Source organism: Mirounga angustirostris, unplaced genomic scaffold (assembly GCF_029215605.1).
Source record: "Mirounga angustirostris isolate CCGP_5_RB_7025 unplaced genomic scaffold, mMirAng1.0.hap1 SCAF_11, whole genome shotgun sequence".
Classification (NCBI taxonomy): domain Eukaryota; kingdom Metazoa; phylum Chordata; class Mammalia; order Carnivora; family Phocidae; genus Mirounga; species Mirounga angustirostris.
In genome coordinates, this window is record NW_026991719.1 from 80,159,003 (window position 1) to 80,178,739 (window position 19,737).

Sequence of the window (19,737 nt, forward strand, 5' to 3'; positions counted from 1 at the left end):
AAATGACTACAGCCTGATCGAAGGAAGACTCCCCTCTTAGTTGGAGAGTGGGCAACTGCGTGAAGTGGAAAAGGCAAGAGGAACCCTGTGGGCCTGAACACCAGTGACCCTGCTGAGGGCTGGTTACCTCCTTGGCCTAAGAGTTACCCTATCCTGGAGCCAACCAATGCTCTCTAAGACACATGTCACCAAACACTCAACAATTTCTCCATAATAACCTTTAATACTAAAATGCATTAAATTTTTGAAGCAGAGAAAACACATTTAAGGGGGAAACAGAACCACCAGATAAAAGGAAACAATGTGGCAGATAACACCATTTAAACATAACTGTAATAATTTAATAAAGCTGCTTTATCATCTTCATAAAATAGACAGAGTGGTGATTTTTGTCTTTTTTTCTTTTTACAATGATTCAATCACTGTGAAAATGTACATAACATACAGATCAGCATATACAACAATGTCATCTTCATATAATCAGCAACAGAGACTGCTTAATGAGACATACTGTACTTGCATCCCTCTAAATTTCCACCCTGGTTTGACAGGTAAACAGTAATAGTGTCATCAGGCTCATTCCCCTCACTAGAGGAGAGAAGGCGTAAGCCTTTGCAACTAATACCTTAGCATTCAAATAGCACAAGGAGGTATTTGTTGCTGAATTTCTAGCTTGAGCTAGTCTGGCTCTTGGTCATTAAAGTCTGTGTCCTAGCCTTCCTCAGCTGAACGCCAGCTAGTGCCCGTAAAAACCGACTTAACCAGTGCTGCAATGGTGTTAGCTGTTTTGTTTGCTAAAGTTGACAGCAACTTTCAGTTAGTAACAAGGTCATCTTTGACTGCCAACACAGCTGGAGCAACAATCAGCCTCATTAGTTTTTCCCTAATGACCTACAGTGCTTTCCAATCAAGATCAGGTTTTCGTGGCTTGTTCTTTACCAAGAGCGCCTTGCAATATACATTTCAGACAAGGTGGTTGATTTTCTTTGTTTTACAAAAGCAATATGAGTTCTATTTGAAATTAATTCACTTTTGCACAACAAGTGACCCACAGGCCAATTCCAGCCTCACAAGAAAACAAAGAGAGCTGCAACAACTTCATTAGGACAATGTGTTTTGCTCTGGAATAGTTCATTATCAATATAAAGCCACCCGGTCCCAGCCCCACCCCCACACATCCCCTTTGAATAGTTACATACTTAAACTAAAGAACAACATCTCAATACACTTCAGTGTCAGCAGATACAATTTGACTCATGAAATGACATCCTTAAATGTAATTTTACTGAGAAGGCAAACACTAGGACTGTATACAATGGACTTCTTAAGCTCATGTATGCCAGGTTTTCAAAGTCAGTTAGGGTCTTATTACCCTGGGTAAAAAGCCAAGTGGACCAGACTTGTCAGGATGCTTTGGGGAACATTCAACATCAAAATGATCCCCATGGAGTGAACTGGAATTCCAACCAGAACTCCTATTATGTACAATAATAATCCTTTTCCCACCCTGGATGCCCAATTGAGCTATCCCCTACACCCTGCCTCTCCCCAAACTGCCCTTTGTCCTTGCTGCTTCAAGTGGACCACTTTTCTTTTGCTTGTTAATGATATGATAGAGCAACGTGAAAAGTTCAACTGAATTCCCATCATACGATCAGTTGTATGCTGAAGGAACACAATCGGGATGATACTCTGGGTGTTGCTAATTTTCAGAGTTCTACGTTGTATTCCCTTTAACCTTTTTAATTCATGGTCAGTGGGTAACCATGTCAACAGATTAGTTTAAATGGGCACCTTACGTGTGCAATTAGCTCTACGAGGCAGGTTTATTCTGGAGCCGTGATACTCAAAGTGTGGTCCCTGGACCAGCAGCATCAGCATCACCTCGGAATTTTTAACGAGGCAAAGACTCAGGACCTGCCCCAGACCTGCTGAAACTCTAAGTGTGGGGTCCATCAACCTGTGCTTTAATGAGCCCTCAACATTTAGTGGGCATCTGATCCATATGAATTACTAGGCCTCACTGCCAGAGTTTCTGCTTCAGTTGGTCCAGGTGAGAACAGAGGATTACCATTTCTGAGAGGTTCCCAAGTGATGTGGTTGCTGCTGGTTCAAAGACTACACTTTGAGAACAACTGCCCTTCAGGAACTGCAGCATCCCTTGGCCCGGGCAATAAGGTGGATCATAATTTACTCTACTGGCTTTAAGAGGATCAAAGAGATGGTAAGTTTCACTCTGAACAGGTTCAAAGATCAGTCAGTATAGAGAAAAGAAAAAAGAGACTGCACATAGCGTGGCTCTCTTCTTCTTCCTATTCCTTGTATAGAGCATATTCCCATATTTGGGGGAAAACAATCAATGCAGACGAAAGCCTTTATATTGCATGAAGAAGTTTACCTGCCCAGGGATGTGCCCAACGCAGCTCTAAGAAAAGCAGGTCATGCCTCAACACCAGCTCCTTCCCAAAAGGGACATCAGGATAGATGGCATAGAACTCCCTAGAACTTAGGAACTGAAACTGCTCCCTTATGTTTTAAATGTGTAACATGTTTAGAGAGGGAAAAGGAAGAATATTTGGCCCTCTGGCCTTATGTGGCTTTGCCTCAGACATATTGAAAGGAAGAAGGGAAAAACATGAGCCAAAGGGAAATCTAGGATCCTTGCACAAAATTCCTGCTTGCAGGCATAGCCTATCTATAAAACGAGCTTACAAAGCCCTCCTAGGATGCACTTGTGCTTCTGGGAGTACGTATACATCAGACAGTTGTAGAAGAAAAAAAAAGATACTTTCTTAAGGACAGGAATTCTCTGAACATGCTCAAAAGGGTTTGGGAGCCAAAAATTCTCTGACTTCCCACCGAGGAAAAAAAAAAAGTATTTTGATAAGGAAAAGGGATTAGACTGTAGCTTGAAACTGAATTCTGAAAAAAATGGGGGGGGGGGGGAAGCAAAATCGATGCCACTGCTACTCTAACCATTTTAAACCTGGCTGGTAAGAGACATGGCAGCCAGTGCCCTCTCTGGCTCAAGAGCCATATAATATTTAATATTCCCACTTGCCACAATCCTCTCAGCTCCCTCTGAGCATAGTAGGAAATACACCTGTACAAAAACTGTCAAATCTGACTCGAAAGTGACCTTGATGTGGTAGCTAATAACATAATATCAGGATGGATCAGGCGAAGAACAGTCAAAATTCTACAGGCAGCCATCATAACTTAAAGGAAAAACATAATTTTTAATGTGTTAATCAAATAGTCACTTGAAAACACAAGTAAGTACCTAATTCGAAATCTGCTAAAATGAAATGAATCAGAGGGGGAAAAAAAGTGTGAGAGGTAATGAAATGAGCCGAAATGAAGATGTTATGGTAATTGATCTCTCCTTATATCAGTTTTAGAGGGAAATTTGCAGCCACACCAATATTTTGTATGAGGTAGTATTCAGCACTGAATAAGAAATAAGGATGAATTTATAGCTTCATTATAGGTTCTTTTTCAGAAATCTTCTCCCCTACCGAACCCCATCCCTATTGCCTTACCTACCACCCTCCCTCAAAGCCCTCCCTCCCATAAAGGAAAATATTCCTAGTAATGTATAAAGCCAGGAACTCAGACAAAAATAAAACATTTAAAAGAGCTCACTTATCTAAACTTAAGAAAATAAATCCTCTTTTGCATTTTGGTGCTCTAACCTCTAAGCCTTTTTTCTGGGTACTCTTGAATTTCAAAAAATGAAACAAATGAGAACAGAACCACAAAACTTGTTTCTCTAGAAACAACTTTTTAAAGACCAAGGCAGAGCAAAGGTGACTTATCTGTTTAGTTTTAAAGGTGCGAGAATACTATGTTGGCTACTAAATATTAATAGACACTAAATGGAGTTGGAGAAACAAACAAAAAGAATGTGCATAACAAACTTGTTAATAATAAAAGGTGTATTCCTAGCCTACAGCAAAGAGTTAGCTAAATCTAAAGGATTTTTATTTTAATAGTTTCCTGTTCACATTTTTAATTTAAAGTATTAGTCATAAAAAGACGAGTTCAAGTGTCCAAGTGTCTCCATTTAGAAGGCACAGTAATTGAATTAGTGATGCTGTTACTGGTTACCTGTCTTTTCCCAAATGTACACTTTGTACTGCTTACTCTATTCCTATTTATAATCCTACAATACAGAGCAACATGGAGTTCTCAATTCCAGCCCCCGACATGCTTTCCAGTCTAATTCTAATCGTGATTGGGAAACACTGAATCAGGAAGGGTGTGTCAGAAAAGATGCTAATTTAGATCTCAAAATAGATTCAGTCTTTTTGAATTTTAGACGATTAGAAACAGGGAATTTCTAAGCCTGGAAACTGATAACTTCAGGAGCAACTTTCCCATTCAGGGCCTGAAAATTTTAAAAATTGATGCCATAAAACTTTCAGCACAGTAGTTCTGACAACTGCAAATTAGATAGCAGAATATCCAAAAATGACTTTCTGTGATGATCTATCACTGATCTGGGCAGAAGACTGAAAGGCAGGAGAAATACTCTGCAAGGTGGTGAGTAATCACTACATGGGTATCCACCATGAGTGAGTATCCTCCAAGTATTCAATCTATATGTGTGGTGTTGCTCATTCACTTGCCATCTCGGTTTTTTGCACTTTGTTTTTGTCTATAGTTTTATTAAGAAAAAAAAAACACCAACTTCCAAAAAAGCCTTTTGCCGTCACCACACACATAGCAATTTGCAATATCAAATACAACAATAGCACAGCTAGCAAAAGGGTTCTTAAAGCAGGGGTGTCCACAGCAAAGTAGCGGCATTGGAAAGTACTCAAGCTTCAGAAACAACCTTTTGGGGGCTCAATTTCACATCACTGAATCAATGAATAGTACACAATAAATGACCATTAACTTGTCTACACTACAAAACAGTGGCGAGCTTATTAAAGGTGTCCAGAGCTTTCTCCTTTTTTTGTTTTTTTTTTTAATGTAATCCTCCACAAACAATGGTAATTTATATTATAATTTTGACATAGAAAAATATATAAATTCAAACACTTAATACATAATACTTTTCACAACTGAATTTGTCTCTGTTTCCCCAACATCAAGGCCCCATGAACAACTCAAGCCAAAGCTAATTTGCTCCACCTGAACACCCCTGCTGCCTGTTGAAACGAGAGGGATTGTCACAGAATGATAGTCACTTATAAACAACACATTTAGGGAAAGCTCTGAAATAACAGCCACTCAAGAACCAACCATTGGTGAGCAATTAAAACAATCAGCTCCTGCTTCCTCGAAAACCAGCATGGTTTCTCTCTCTTCTTCCCCAAAACTGCTTTAGAGAACAATATCCTTCAGACACTTCACACCAGGAGACTCTTTGTCACGACCCTCCTTCAGAGTGGGGTTGACCTCATGCATGACTTTCTCGCTGTCAGCTCCACGGGGCTCAGCTTCAGAGGGACGAGATGGGCCACTGTGGATATACTGCTCCAGATCACGGGCCGGGGGCGCCAGGGCAATGGTGTAAGACACGGAGGGCTTGGTGGGCAGAGGGCTCTTGAGGTGCAGGGGGGAGGTGACAGGGCTAATCGCCTCACAGCCATTGCCCGCCTCCCGGATAGCGCCATTGACCTTGGGGCTGCAGATGGTCACATTGACAGTTCTCCTGCCTTTCAAGGTGGGCCTCTCCTCAGCCGGGTGGTCACTGATATCTTTTCCAAAGGTTGCAAAAGTCCGCTTGGTGGGGCCACAGTCGTCATAAGCCTCAACATCAGCAGCAGTAGCTTCAATGGACAGCGCGATGACGTTCCTCACGTGCTCAGGGGACTTGGAGCGGGTGGGCATGGGGTTCCGGGGCATCCAGCACCTGTCAGAGTGGCCAAGAATCCGACATTCTTCCCTGCAATGAAATCCTTCATTCTGATCTGTTTGGAGAAAATAAAATGTCGATTACATCAGCTTTTCCCAGGAATCATTGTTACTCCCCAGTGTTCTGGTTTCTTAGGTACCCACAGGCCCTTTTGGGAAATGGCATTTTTAGATAGTCCTTTATTGCCTTTTGGGACAAGTGTAAAGAATTGGATTTTTAAAAGGCTGTAGATCTCCCCCTGTATACTCCTCTTTTTTTTTTATTGTGATTTTTGCTGTTGTTCCCACTGCTGACAAAACTAAAAACCTAAAGGGAAACGCGTTATGATGAAAAAATGTATTTTTAAAAAATTTATCCTGAGTGTCAAGGTGCTGAGAGTCAGCGTTTTTATCAACACCTCCTGCTAAAAATCAACTGCATTTGAAACTGGTTCCAGCAGAAGAGGGAGTGAAGGCAGAGCAGGGAATCCAACAGTCAGTATATCTGAGAAGTCTTGGCCATATTTTTGAGCAACAGCACTGCCAGCCCTGTTTCCACCCTACTGGTCAATGATATGCCATGCTTAATTTTAGATTGGCATCATGCTCTCTTTGAAAACCCAATCACTTCACTTCCTTTTGACCATCAGTTCCACCAGCCAATCTTCTCACTGTTATTTATATGACTTGATTTCCCATTAGAAGGAATATACTGAGATCTTTTCCTTCCATCTGACCCATAAGCTTTAGTTGACCCTATGCACACATCACTCATAGGCTGTGCATCATTTAATTATACTCAACTAGCCATCCCTCCTTATTTTCCTTATCTGCAGTTTTATTAGGGTCATATTTCTTAAATCTTTCATGGATTACATTAACCCTATCATAGATCTCAGCAGTTAGAATTCGTAATTATCGGTGAGGCATTTTTTTCTCTTCTCAAATCAGGTTCTTTTAGAGTTAAGGCTTTAATTTGACTCTCAGAGAGGCTTTCTACATGGGTTTCATCAAAGCATGGACCCAGGGTTAATTTCTGCTTTCCATTGGAAAATTGTTCATCTCAACGTCTGGTTTATAGCCCTACTTTCCCAGATCCATTTTTATTTACATTACATTCTTGTATGAGGATGACCTAATCAAAATTTTCATCACATTATATAGTGCATCAAAATATGAGCAGTTTAACATTTACAGAAAACCCTGGGGCGAGATAGGAGGAGGTGGGGAGACAAGGAGAGACTGCAAAGACAGAAAAAAAAGCATGCCAAAAAAAGTTAAAAATATATTCTGTGATTGCTTTTTTGCTGGGGGAAGAAGTTTGAAATTCAGGGTCTTGCCTGATATAGTCTATATATAACACACCTTCCTTATACACTTGTATTTCTTTGTTTGCTTCTTGTTTTTAAATAGTAAATGGCATAGCAGAGGGGCAATGTTCTGCCTCGTCTATCAAAGGTTATTTTGGTAAAGGAGCACATACAAGGGGAGGCTCAAGAAATAATGGTTGAGCTGGATGTATACCTCATCATATGGAGAAAAGGCATTGGAAGCAGCTAAATGTCAAGGCCTAATCCAGGCTGAGTCCAGATTTCAACCCAATTCTGGGAATGGCCTTTGACCTAGTTTAAACTACTGAAAAGCCAATAAAAGTTAAGACCCTTTCAGTGTACTGGGACACAATTTGCCAATTTATCTTTAAGATGGTCATTTTATGCTCCCTTTCAGTGGTGGAGAATAAAACACTCAGAATTTTGCTGCTATGAAGCCAAATAACAAATGAGCATTATCACCAATAAGATAAGTGCCTTTCACATAGATAGGACAACGCTTCTGCAAACTCCATCATAGTTCCACATGAGGGTTGCAGGACCACCTCTACAAAATACAGAGTTGTCAAAGCCTTTTCTCTGCCTCTTCCCTGCAAACTCTCAGTGCTGCCATCTGATAGCCTATCATCATTCAAAATGTATATGTTTCTGGGAGAAAGTATGAAAGTAAGGAAAACATGCTGGAACATACTTGGGAAACATTTACTTTGTATAGGCTCAAACATCAGTGGAAGAGTGTACAGATGATCCACCCACAATCAGTTTCATCTAAATCCAGTGTTTTCCCAGGAAGCCCCCAAGATCCCTCCAGCAGGACAGAATTCACATGTTCAGAGTTTCCCAAAAAGACGGTTTTTTTTTTTCTTCTCCATCTCCTCTGAAGCCCATATCATAACTTTCCAAGTAATAGCTCTAAAGAATTAATGTATTTGTTTTGAGGTGAAGATTAAGGAGGTGCAAGTTGGGGAATAGTTTAATAATTAACTTCTATTTCTACATATCTGAGTAAGAGTCCCCTGGAAGTCAGCGAAAAGAAAAAAAAAAAGTTCAGAAGGTTATGAAATCCCTGTCGTTTTTGTTACTAATTTATAGCACAAAGGCATGAAGGACTTAGTCTTTGAACCCTGGAACCATGGACATATGATCAGCTATTAAGAGGAAACCCTAGCTGACCTTCAGACTGATATTATAGGCCACTTGTTCACACACCTGAAGTAGAACAGTGGTGAATTATAATCTAGCAGAATCATCCCAATGAGCTCAACATACAGCTCTCACTTAAGTTTTTAGTATCAAGTAGCTGCCTTCCACTATTCAGTAGGAGAATGCCATCCATGTGTTATACGGAATGCAAGTACAGTGCTCCTGCCCATATTAGACTGCTTCAAATGAATAGCATGGGAAGACCTGGATCCCCACCACACACAGAAGGAGAGCAGAGACCCCAGAGATAGACACCTGTAAGATCTTATGAATCTAGGAAGACCAGAGCAGGGAACTCAGTCTTCTCAGAAGCTTCTGTGCAAAGACAATACTTGCTTTCAACTTACCCACTGCCTAAGTGGATAAATCACCCTCTGGGAAGAGGAAAAGGTAAACTCACTCAGCATCCCCAGGAATGTGACCAATCTTGCTAAGCCTACTTCAGCCCTATATGAGATAAAAAATAATAGGTAATTTTTTGAATTATGTGAACTTATATGTTCACTGCTCTTACCTCAATGCAAGCAAAGACTTGAATCTAAGAGACTCATTTACTCACAATGTTTCACCCATGGCTTAGATCTGATATCTTTATTTCCTTAAATCCTTACTAAGGGCAGTGACTTGCTGCTTATCATTTTTAGTATCAAACAACACTCGATGACATTTGTGTCAATTCAATATGATGAATATGCAACTGATAAATCATTGAATACTACATCTGAAACTAATGATGGCTATCATATCAAACATATGTTGGCTAATTGAATTTAAACAAAAATCTAACCTAGCTTTAGCGTTTATAGCCATATGAAATATGAAAGAAAACACGCTGAATATAGATAGGCAGGAAGAACGTCTTCCCAGCCAAAGGTAAACTACATTCATAAATGTACTGCAGATAAATCACTTTTTCAAAAACCAAAACTTCAGTTTAGTAAGGAAACTGCATATTAAAAGTGAGAAAGTCACAATACAAATCCCCTTAAGAATAGCAATGAAGACAGACCAGATGTGAAAAAGCAAAGAAACTACTTCTGGAATTGCACAGGACTGGTAGAGAATATGTGCCTGCCATCATGTAGTATTGTGGCTAGGGATGGAGGTATGAGAGTAGAGAGGAACCATAAAAATTAGCTGTCAAAAAAAAATTAACTATCAAGATACTGGTTCCAGCTGAAACAGAGGTCAGCTGGAACTCATTGATTCCCTGCTAAGATTCCTCTTTTGTGCCTACTTATGACTCTATACCTTGTTACATCTTGACCTGAGCCTACGTAAAGCAAAATGTGAACCTCTAAAATCCACACATAGTTGTGGAAATTCAAACACATTGCCAGGTACAGATAAACGAAGGCAGGTGTCTTTAATTCAAATGTACACATAATTAGGGGTGAATGATGAATTTGCAAATTGGTCTTCCCTGATTCTGAACTTGTTCCTAAGATTTGCAAAAATAAATAAAATGCATAAGTTTGGAAGAGGGACAGACAAATCTCAAAGCCACTCCTTAGATCAGGTTTAGACAAAAAATTCAAAATACAGAGACAAAATAAAGCTTCCTCAATCTAGGTGGTAATATGTATTTGTTTGGTCACAATCTGTCCTTAGGGACCCTGGTGAGAGAAACCTAAAACTTCTGGCAAAAAAAAAATATTATATGTTAAATAAAAGGCCTAAGAAGAGACAGTAATGAATTAAGACATGATGGATAAGGAAGTAATTCAAATAGAAAAAGAAGAGAATATGTTATTTTGGGCAAATATTAGCCAAACTTTTTGCAGCAATTGCTACCCTCCTCATAAAACCACTGTCTCTTCAGATGCAGGCAAACAATGTGCTTCCACACCAGAAAGAGCCTACACATGGTCCCAACCAAAGTAAAAAAAAAAAAAAAAAAAAAAAAAAAAGTGATGAAAACACCATCTCAGGCTTAGCTAAAACTTTCAAAGTCCTGGTGGAATAGAAGAGCTGAGAGGCTCTGTTGGGTTTGTATCGATGTCCAGCCACAATGGATGTGTTCAACAATGCTGCAGCTCTTTATTGTGATTAAGAGTTTGGATGTATTTAACTCAAAGATCCCAATGGTCAGAGACAAAACTCTAACGCTAAAAAAGTTCAAGGTAACAGTTAACAAGAGCAATGTGTTACCTCCTCAGAAGTGATCTGCAGTCAATGAGGCAGAAAGAGAAAGTTAAAGTGAGTTCCAGTTCCTAAGAGCTCAAGTAGTTAGTTACTTCTACGTAGCGGCAGTAACATAACCTACAAGCAAGTGATGTGTAAATCAGGAAAGCTTCCTGGATTGTACTCATATGCATCCACCTAGCTTAATCTGCATCAAGCCCCTGAACAAAATAATCTACAACAAAAGCAGGACCAATTTTTGTAAGCTATAATGGAAGGGATGGTAGCACCAATTAGGAACAGGTTAAGTGCTGTTACAATTTGTCATGTGCACCTAATCAAGAAAACATAACTGCTAGGAAGTATCCCCTCTTGACCTACCTCTTACTCATCTAAAGCACACATAATGAACTGAACCCAAATATCCATATCTATATTTAATATTTAGGAATAGAACCACTCTTTTGTTAGGATTGGCAAGGTGCCAGCCAAAAACCTGCATTTCCTGGCCTCCCTTGTTGATAGCCATGGCCATGTAACGAAGATGGATCAATGTTAGGAAGGTAGGATGTCAAGAAAACTCCTTAAAAGGAGGAGGGAGGTGATGTAGCTGGGAGACCCTTTTGTCCTTATTCCTTCCTGCTTTGTCCTGTCTGGAATGGAGACATAATGGCTGGATCTACAGTATCTATCTTACCACCATGAAGCAACTCTGAGGATGGAAGCCACGTGCCTATGGATAGCAGAACAGAAAGATAGAAGAGCTCTGGGATATCAAAGATATTGTAGACCTACCTCACTAGACCTGAACTTCTTTCATATAAGAGGAAAAATAAGTCTCCCTCTTGGTTAGGCCACTGATTCATTTTCTTTAGTGGGAGAGGAGGGTCTTTATTACCAGCCGTTGAACACTATTTATAATTGATACATTATCCCTGAAGCCTCAACTTAAATTTAACTTTCTCAGGGAATCCTCCCCTGATCCCTTAGATAGACCACCACCCCTTTTTATAACACTCATTATAGTTGTCTAATATCTATATTCAATGTTAGCTTATAAACTCAAAATGAACAAAGATTATATCTATTTTGTTCCCTTCCATACCCATAGAAGCTAGCAACGTGTCCAGCATAGAGCAGGTACTCAGTAACAGTTTAATTTAATTGGATAAAAAAAGGTATATGAGTGATAGCAATAAAACAAAGAACCTTGGTCAACACATCAGATATTGTGCTACTGATACAACTCCTAAAAGTGGAAATTACTATTCTATTTAGTAGAAACACCATGAAACACTAGGTACCTGTGTCAGAAACAATAAAGTAAATGTAGCATTTAAGAAACATTAAAGTCAAGTGTCATCTTAGTCTCTCAGTGGTTTCCTAAACACTAGTTGCAGGTCTTAAAAAAAATGTATCATGGTTTGATGTCCAGTTGGAAATATATTTGTCATGTGCCTTGGAGTTTTCAATTCTAACAATAGTTAACAGGGCCTGTACTCTAATAAGTTAACAATACAATAAGCAGAAGCATCTATTTTATGAAATGAATGTGCTATTCAAATATCAAGCCTTGTTTCTTGGCATTAAACACAACTGCTGTTAATTCCTATAAAATACAAGCCAAAAATGGGACCTATAGTGAGCCTTTTAGCCCAACTGCAGATGCTGACTCTTTCTGGCAAAACTAATTAAAATATGGATGGCAAAATTAATGCTCCAAATATGCCAGGGAATTACCAAAGGAAATAATTATCCTGGAAAGAGTTCTTAAAAGCATTTTAAGGCCTGCAACATCAAGAGAAAGAACATCTGTAACTTAACAGGACAAGCAGAGTAGCAATGGGTTCAGTGAAAAAGAGAGGAAGGAGCAGGAGGAAAGGGAGGAAGGAATGAAGAGAGGGAAGGAGGAAGGAAGGAAGGAAGGAAGGAGGGAGGGAGGGAGGGAGGGGAGCTGGAAACACTATCCAGGCTTTAAACATTCTGTCTTGGTTTTGATCCAATTGACATCTTAAGGACTGGGCTTCTTTTGGGTGTTTAGAGCAACTAGCAAAAATTCAATAAAGGCTTAAGACTTCGCAAAATTACAACTTCCCAGAACCCTCCCAGGTTGTCATTCTGAAAGGAGTTTACACTCACTTCCTAAAGGACCCAAAGTTTTGGCAAGAAAAGTTAGAGTTCCATCTATAAAATATTCAAGGGCACATCAGTGAAGGCTGAGATATTCCTAGAGATTCATGAACCAATGCCACCAAGCTATCCTGCAGCCACTCCTGTGTAATAAGAAGTAAATCACAAATTACACTACAATGACTTGTCTCTTTCTCACTCCCTTCTTCTCTTTCTTTCAGAATTTTCTGCCATTTCGGTTCCTCCCTAATGCTTCCTTTTCCTCCTGTTCCCTAGCATCCGACTTGTTAGCAGCCCTTCCCATAGCACTATGGTCTGACAGACAGCAGGCAGAAGGGATAAGATGCCAGAACTGTGATTGATATTCAAAACACCTACATGGTATTATTTGATGGATGCCAAAGAAGAGCTATCCAAAAACCAGCCCTTGTAACAGAGAGAGAAATTCCCATATTTTTCATTTAGCTGGGTATAAGCATTAAAGGTCCCTGTTAAAATAAGAGAATCCACTACCAAACTGAGATCATCAGATTTTCTTTGGTCATATAGCAAAACCATGGGTGAAGGGGACCCAGGATAGGAGAGTTTTTGTGGGGGAAGAAAGGCTACAAATGTCTAGAGGTAGAGATACCTAGGAAGGGCACAGTGGGGGGATAGGGTGTAGGAACAAAGTTCCTGAGACTGACAAAGAGATGTTGCCAAAAAACAGCAGATAGGCAAAGAAAAAAGGCAGTCCTGATTAGCAGAGTTTGGCATTTTCAGGATGGCTAACTAGTTAAACAGCAGGAATCTGTGAAGTTGAGTTTTAGCTTGGGGTGGAGGGGATGGCTGAAAAAAACTGATGGACCCCAATCTTGTCCTAGACCATTAGATCAGCATCAATTAGCAAGTGCCACCCAACACTTGGCCTCGTGATGCCAAATGGCACATAAGCCTCTCTCCTCATTCACAGTCTATGCACCTGAAATTAATTCACTTACTTCCCGGTACAACATGAAAATAGATTAAAAAGATGCCCCTTTCAGAATTCAAAGCGATTGAATTATCTTCAATGGAATCTTCAGTTCTGAGCTGGTCAAAGAGACAAAGTTAAAACATATTGAAGTAGCAGTGCTTGAGAATTGAATATTTATGATAGATGATGGTGTGGCATGTACAGTCATACAATCTAAGTTGTAATTTGGGCAATCACAATAGTTCCTGGAGTTTTCATTTTTGTACTACAGCTCAATTCAATTCAACCCATAAAGAAGAGATTTCAAGATGTATATAAGTATAAATCATTTGTGCTGATGCATGGGGAGCAAGGAAATGAAGCAGAAGGCTGCCTGGAAAATTGAGACTAAGAAATAAGAGGTGCTCACGGTGACCGAGATAAGCAGAAATTGACTAAACTGGAATCTTTGTATTTTGGCTTCTATGGTAAAGAAAATTACCTGACAAAGTGCTGGACTTCATCTGGGTGCTGAGAAACTATATGAAAAGGCATATCTACAAGTCAAATATGAGGTGTCAAAGCAGGCCATTGAACTAGTGCCCCAAAGGAGGAACACTGAAATACTGAAACTCTGAGCAAGGTGGAACCATTTTCTAAGGTTTCATTCTAAAATGTCCACAGAATTAAGTCCCTTTGCCTATATCTGTTAGACACCTACAACCTACAACACCTAGTCATTTCTGTGAAGAGTTCAAACCAGTTGTTTGATTTTGTGTAGATTAAAAACAGTCAGACCATTTCACACATTCTACAGGTAGTTATGCTGCTGGCAAGACAGAGCCTTCAGATGATCCTTACAAGTGGTGCTGAATTAAAAGTCATTGCCAACTTGGTTTTACTCTTTCCTGGAAAATAAGGAAATTGCTAACACATCATTAGCTTGAGAAAAAAGCCACTTTTATGTTGGTCATGAGCTTCAGGGGATTAGATGGAATACGTCGTGAGGATGGCACAAATAAGACTGGTACAGAAGGCAAGAGGGACAGGGTATGTTAGCCAGGAGAAAAAAAATCTTCCCTTTTTTAATGAAAATTAAATGTTGGAGGGGGAAAAAGGCTGGTGTTCCTCTTAACAGGAACTGACACTTCCTTCAGTCAAGTCCTAGGACATTCGGTTTTGTAAAACAGGCAATACTGTACATAAGTCAAAAAATATTGCAACAGTAATTTCTAAATTCTTTGAAGATTCTTGACTTCCAAAATGTTCTTGTTACTGGGTGGGGAAGCTAAGAAGCAACATTAGTACTTCTCCAATCACTTCTTTCGCATTTGAAAAATAAAGTGCTCAGTAAACCAATCACTGCCCCTTGTAATGATTCAAAAGGATAGTGTATGTCATGACATCAGCTAGGTAGGAGTCACTAGAAATAGTCACTGGAGGCACACAGGAGTGTCAGAAAGATTAATATCTATTAACTACCTAGGTTGGACTATTCGTTACCAACAAAAGCCTCCTAGAAAAGTCTAGTATTATCCTGATGTTTCAGCGTAACTTCAGCAACCATCTGGAATACTGTAATTGCTATGACACCACTTCTGGGTACAGCAAACAGCACAATCATTTAAAAAAATTTATTTCAAATATCCTCCTGGAAGCTAATAAATTTTACAGCAGTTTCAATCCTTCCTCATTGCAACAAAGAAAAGCTTAGTTCCAGAAAAATTAAGAGTAAATTGATTGCCTAGGGGGAATCTATTCAAATATCACTTTTACGTGTTAGAAATCTTTTCTCCTAGAACATTAGAGGGAGAGAGGAAGGGAAGGAGGGAGGAAAGGAATGAATGAATCTTGGATAAGGGAATGAGACAGATGATGGAGATAAAGAGTGTGAAAGGGATAGAAGTCAGTATATGAGAAAGACAGGCTATAGCAACAGAGGGAGAGTGAGAGACAAGTTAAATCCTAAATCCTAAACCGTTAAATCCTTGTTTGCAAAATCAGGTAGAAATCAACTTAAAATAAAATGCAAATGTGTCACTGGGGTGCAGGCCTAACATTTGTGCTGGAATTTATGAATAATAACTATGAATAATGAATACCAAAATTGAAGGGATCAAACACCACCTTCTATGTTTACTTGTCATTATCCATCTTTCATGGACAATGCTCAGTTTTATTATTTTGCTCTTTACCTCAGAAATACCCATAATTATTCTTTTTCCAGGTGTCCACTTAATCATACTAGTAGGAGAAAGCAAGTTCCATTTTTCAGGGTGTTGCCTCAAAAGCAACTAGACAAATTCAGAAGTGAGACCAATTAATTTATTCTTTGAGGAAGCTTGATCATTTGAAGGTATCCTATGCTTGTCCTGCTGCTCTTATTAGGAAGAAAAAGTCCTTTACACCTTTAGCACAAGGCAGTTACTGTTTGACCCTCTGGCCTTTAGCTTGTCCAACTCTTCTTTGAAAGAAAAAATGGATGCTCCATCTGCAGCATCAAAGAACTCTTGGAATCTCTTCAGGCCACAGCTCTGCAAGCTTCTTCTGAGTTGGCTTGAACTCTGAATTATAAGAGTAGCAGAAGGCTTTTTGGTTGAGATGACTGGGGTTAATACACTCTGATACAGGTCTAGTAAAATCTATGTAAGTCCTGACACATAGTGAGCCTAGATTATAGCCACAAATATGGATGACAGACACACATGCATGTGCACACACCACCACCAGTCCTCATCATCCTTAATACTCGCTTCCATTCACAGGTTAAAATAATGGAGCATTATACGTCGATTATATCTCAATAAAGCTGCAAAAAAAATCCATGGAACAAATCAAAAGATTATTAAAACTAGTCTGATAAAATTTAAATGCTCTGTCCAGTTAGTACAGATCATGTATCTTTGCAGCCTTGGAATAATCTGTTTTTCCAAAACATTACAACTCCTGAACTCCATTTTATTGCATTTGCCCCTTGTTGGTTTAAAATGCCAATCTTTCATGACTGGGTGTGCAAAACATGTACCTAATGAAGGAATGCCATGCTGTGGCTAGAGAAGCCCTGAGGAGTCTAATTCTATGTTCAGAAAACAAGATAGCACTGCGAATAGAGAATTTAAAGCTTGATTCAAGCCTGCATGATTTCTGTTCTCTGAGATTCCAATCGGGCAGTTACAGAGAGGGAGGGTGCAGACTTGTTTAATATAAGATGTTGGATTCTCGCAAAGAAATATTCCAAGAGTAAACTGAAATTATTAATTAAAGAAAAAGCCTTCTTTGGCCCTAGAGCTTTCTTATCCCCTTAATTCCACTTTGCAATCTTTTTTTATTTGCTTCTACCGGTTAGTGAACAGAAAATAATCTGGCTTGTTATTAAAACTGCAGATAAAATCATCAGCTTTGGCAAAATGCAAACAGCGCCTAGCTGAAGAGCTAAGGATCATCATCTGTTCATATATTAAGACATGGCACAACTCCTTTCTCAATCCTAATGGCCTTGGATTGGAGGCAGGGGGTAGAAAAAGATTGGAAAGGAGGAAAGAGCGGGGCAGATGCAGAATTATATTTTTAAACCGCCTGCTGGCATTCAAAGAGCACTCTCATGTTATTAATCACACATGCACACATACACACACACACACACACACAACACAGAATTGCAATGCTGACATAGCTTCCTGGATAAGATGCTTATATAGGACAGTAACAAACAAAGACATTGATGAATGATTTTATTCTCCTGGGGACTCTGTGTCCCCCCCACTTCTTCCAGAGTTCATGCAAACTGAAAAGTTTATATGTTTAACACCCTGTTATCCATTCCAATATGGGAGGTCTGCAGTATTTCAACAAAGAAACCACTCATGAGTAATGATTTTACGGAGACAAGAGTGGGAAAATGAACTGTTTGAAATGAGTCTAATTCCTTGTGTGATGGCTAATAAAAAGAAACATCTGAACACAGTGCTCGAGAAGCATTTTTGTATTGTTCAACAGACTGAAAATAATAGCCTTTTTTCTGGTCTGCATTACCATTAATAACAGCCTTCCCTTGTGGTCATCTGTGTTTACAGAGGGAATAAAGATTGATAAAAGAGCTCGCCTTTCTTCTGCACCACCCAAATAGACACAGATTGTCCAGATGATCTTTTTTAGCACACATAAACCAACTTTTATTTTAAAAAGCACACATACACCAACTTTTATTTCAAAAAGCAAAATTAATCAGAGTACCTAAATGTTTCAGAAATTACTTAGGAATTGTGAGGAAGCCAGAGAATTTCCAAGGTAGTTCTCAGAAAGATTGTTTGGAGTGTAAAAGGGGACACTCACATCTTGCCTTTGTTTAAGGAAGCCCTTGAACTCTCGGGAGAGGAAATCTTGCATCTGTTCTATTTACTTTCTCCTGACCACACCCTGAAGATTGTTCAGGGCAAGGGAAGAGTAAATTGATTATGCACTAGATAGTGTAAGTGTAACCCACGAACTGCAGGTTGTCAGCTCCCCCAGTGCATTTAAGATGGAATTGCCTTTACAAAATTTGAACATATTCACAGACACTGCATAAAGGAAGGTTCCCCTGGAGTTCAATGAACCTTTTATTCCCACTATAAATAATAAGTGCTCTCATGATTAATTCATATTCCTCTTTTCTCACCTCATTTCCCTTTTCTCCATTCCATAGTATTTAACTTGTTTCTGCCATGCCCAAAATAGCCTCTTGTTTTACCATTCTGTTCAGACTCTCTTCCTTCAGCTTTGTAGCCTTTCCTCATCACATCAAATCCTGCCTAGAAACTCACACCTCCAGGGAAGCTACAGGGAGGAAATCAGAAACAATAGCAGTGGCCAAGTCTGACAGAAAATCCACCAATATGGAAAAAATCTGTTCTCTGGGACATTTCCTCTTTCTCACCAAGAAACCTTCAGAATAAGCCTAATGATTCGGGGGGGGGGGCCTCCAAATATTAGAAACAGCTGTGTCTGGAATGTCCTCATCAAGGTATTTTACCAACACCCCTTACAAGAAAAACTTGGAGAGGAATATTAACTGTACAACTACAAACATAGTCTGCACACCCTATAATAAAGAGGCCACATTTCCCTATTAGAAGGGTAAATAGTTAATATTATTATAAAATAAAAATTAAAATCTTACAATTCCCTCAAATTCTAAAGAAGTTGCCATGAATTTTATGTCTGCCCAAAAAATCAACAGGGTATTCAGTAAACTATTCAACGATTTGCTCATTGGAAATTCATAGTCTAATGTAACACTGGTCCTCCCCCGTTCTTCATGTTAATATCATTGGGCCATCAGCCAAAGCCTAGAGAAGTAAGCTTCATCTTGGTGAACTGGAATCTCTAGTGTCAGATACAGTCATCCTGACTAATGGAAACTATAGCTTGCCAAAATCTATAGCCTCCCTGTCTATTCCATCCATCAAATATGCTTAGAAGTCCCGTGGCACAAGCTCAGCAGTCTACAGATCCCAATCAACTATCAATAGCTTAAGTGTAAATGACTGTAGATGAAGTACAAGCCAAATGTGTTTCCTTTTCAGTTGCAGGAATTCCATTGCTATTATGGCACCCATAGTGTTCGTGCCTAATGATTCAGACAAGCATCCAGGATCTAAGTGTTCTAGGATGCTCTGCACATGTTACAATTACAACATTCAGCATAGCACCAATAGGCATCCTAGTCTCGAGTTCCAGGTATACCACATTGACAGTATTGACAGGCCCGCCCCCTCCCTGGTTAGATATGATGGAAGATGTAGGGGTTTCCATATGCCCTGCTGCTAGTATAGAGTCCTGTTTATGCCTCTTCAGGTTTCCACAACTAGTGAACAAAGGAATGTATGTATATACATCACAGCCTAGAACTCTCTAGCAAGTCTCTTATTTCCCTGACATCCCAATATTGCATTGAAAGGTAATTTATTATTTTTTAAGATTTTATTTATTTATTTGACAGAGACAGAGAAAGGGAACACAGGTAGGCAGAGCAGCAGGCAGAGGGAGCGGGAGAAACAGGCTCCCCACTGAGGATGGAGCCTCACGTGGGGCTCGATCCCAGGACCCTGGGATCATGACCTGAGCCGAAGGCAGCCGCTTAACCGACTGAGCCACCCAGGTGCTCCAAAAGATAATTTATTGAATTTT

At 39.5% G+C, this 19,737-nt stretch overlaps 1 protein-coding gene across 3 annotated transcripts in view; it reads right to left on the reverse strand.

Annotated features, from left to right (window-relative positions):
• Nucleotides 1-207: 207 nt before the first annotated feature.
• PCDH19 (protocadherin 19) overlaps nt 208-19,737 on the reverse strand; it is a 127,297-nt gene continuing 107,767 nt past the window's right edge. For all 3 annotated transcript variants that reach the window (XM_045880265.3, XM_045880260.3, XM_045880274.2), the window contains one exon: nt 208-5,924. In XM_045880265.3, coding sequence (XP_045736221.1) covers nt 5,335-5,924 — 590 coding nt within the window. In that variant the 3' untranslated portion in view covers nt 208-5,334. The remainder of the gene's footprint in view (nt 5,925-19,737) is intronic.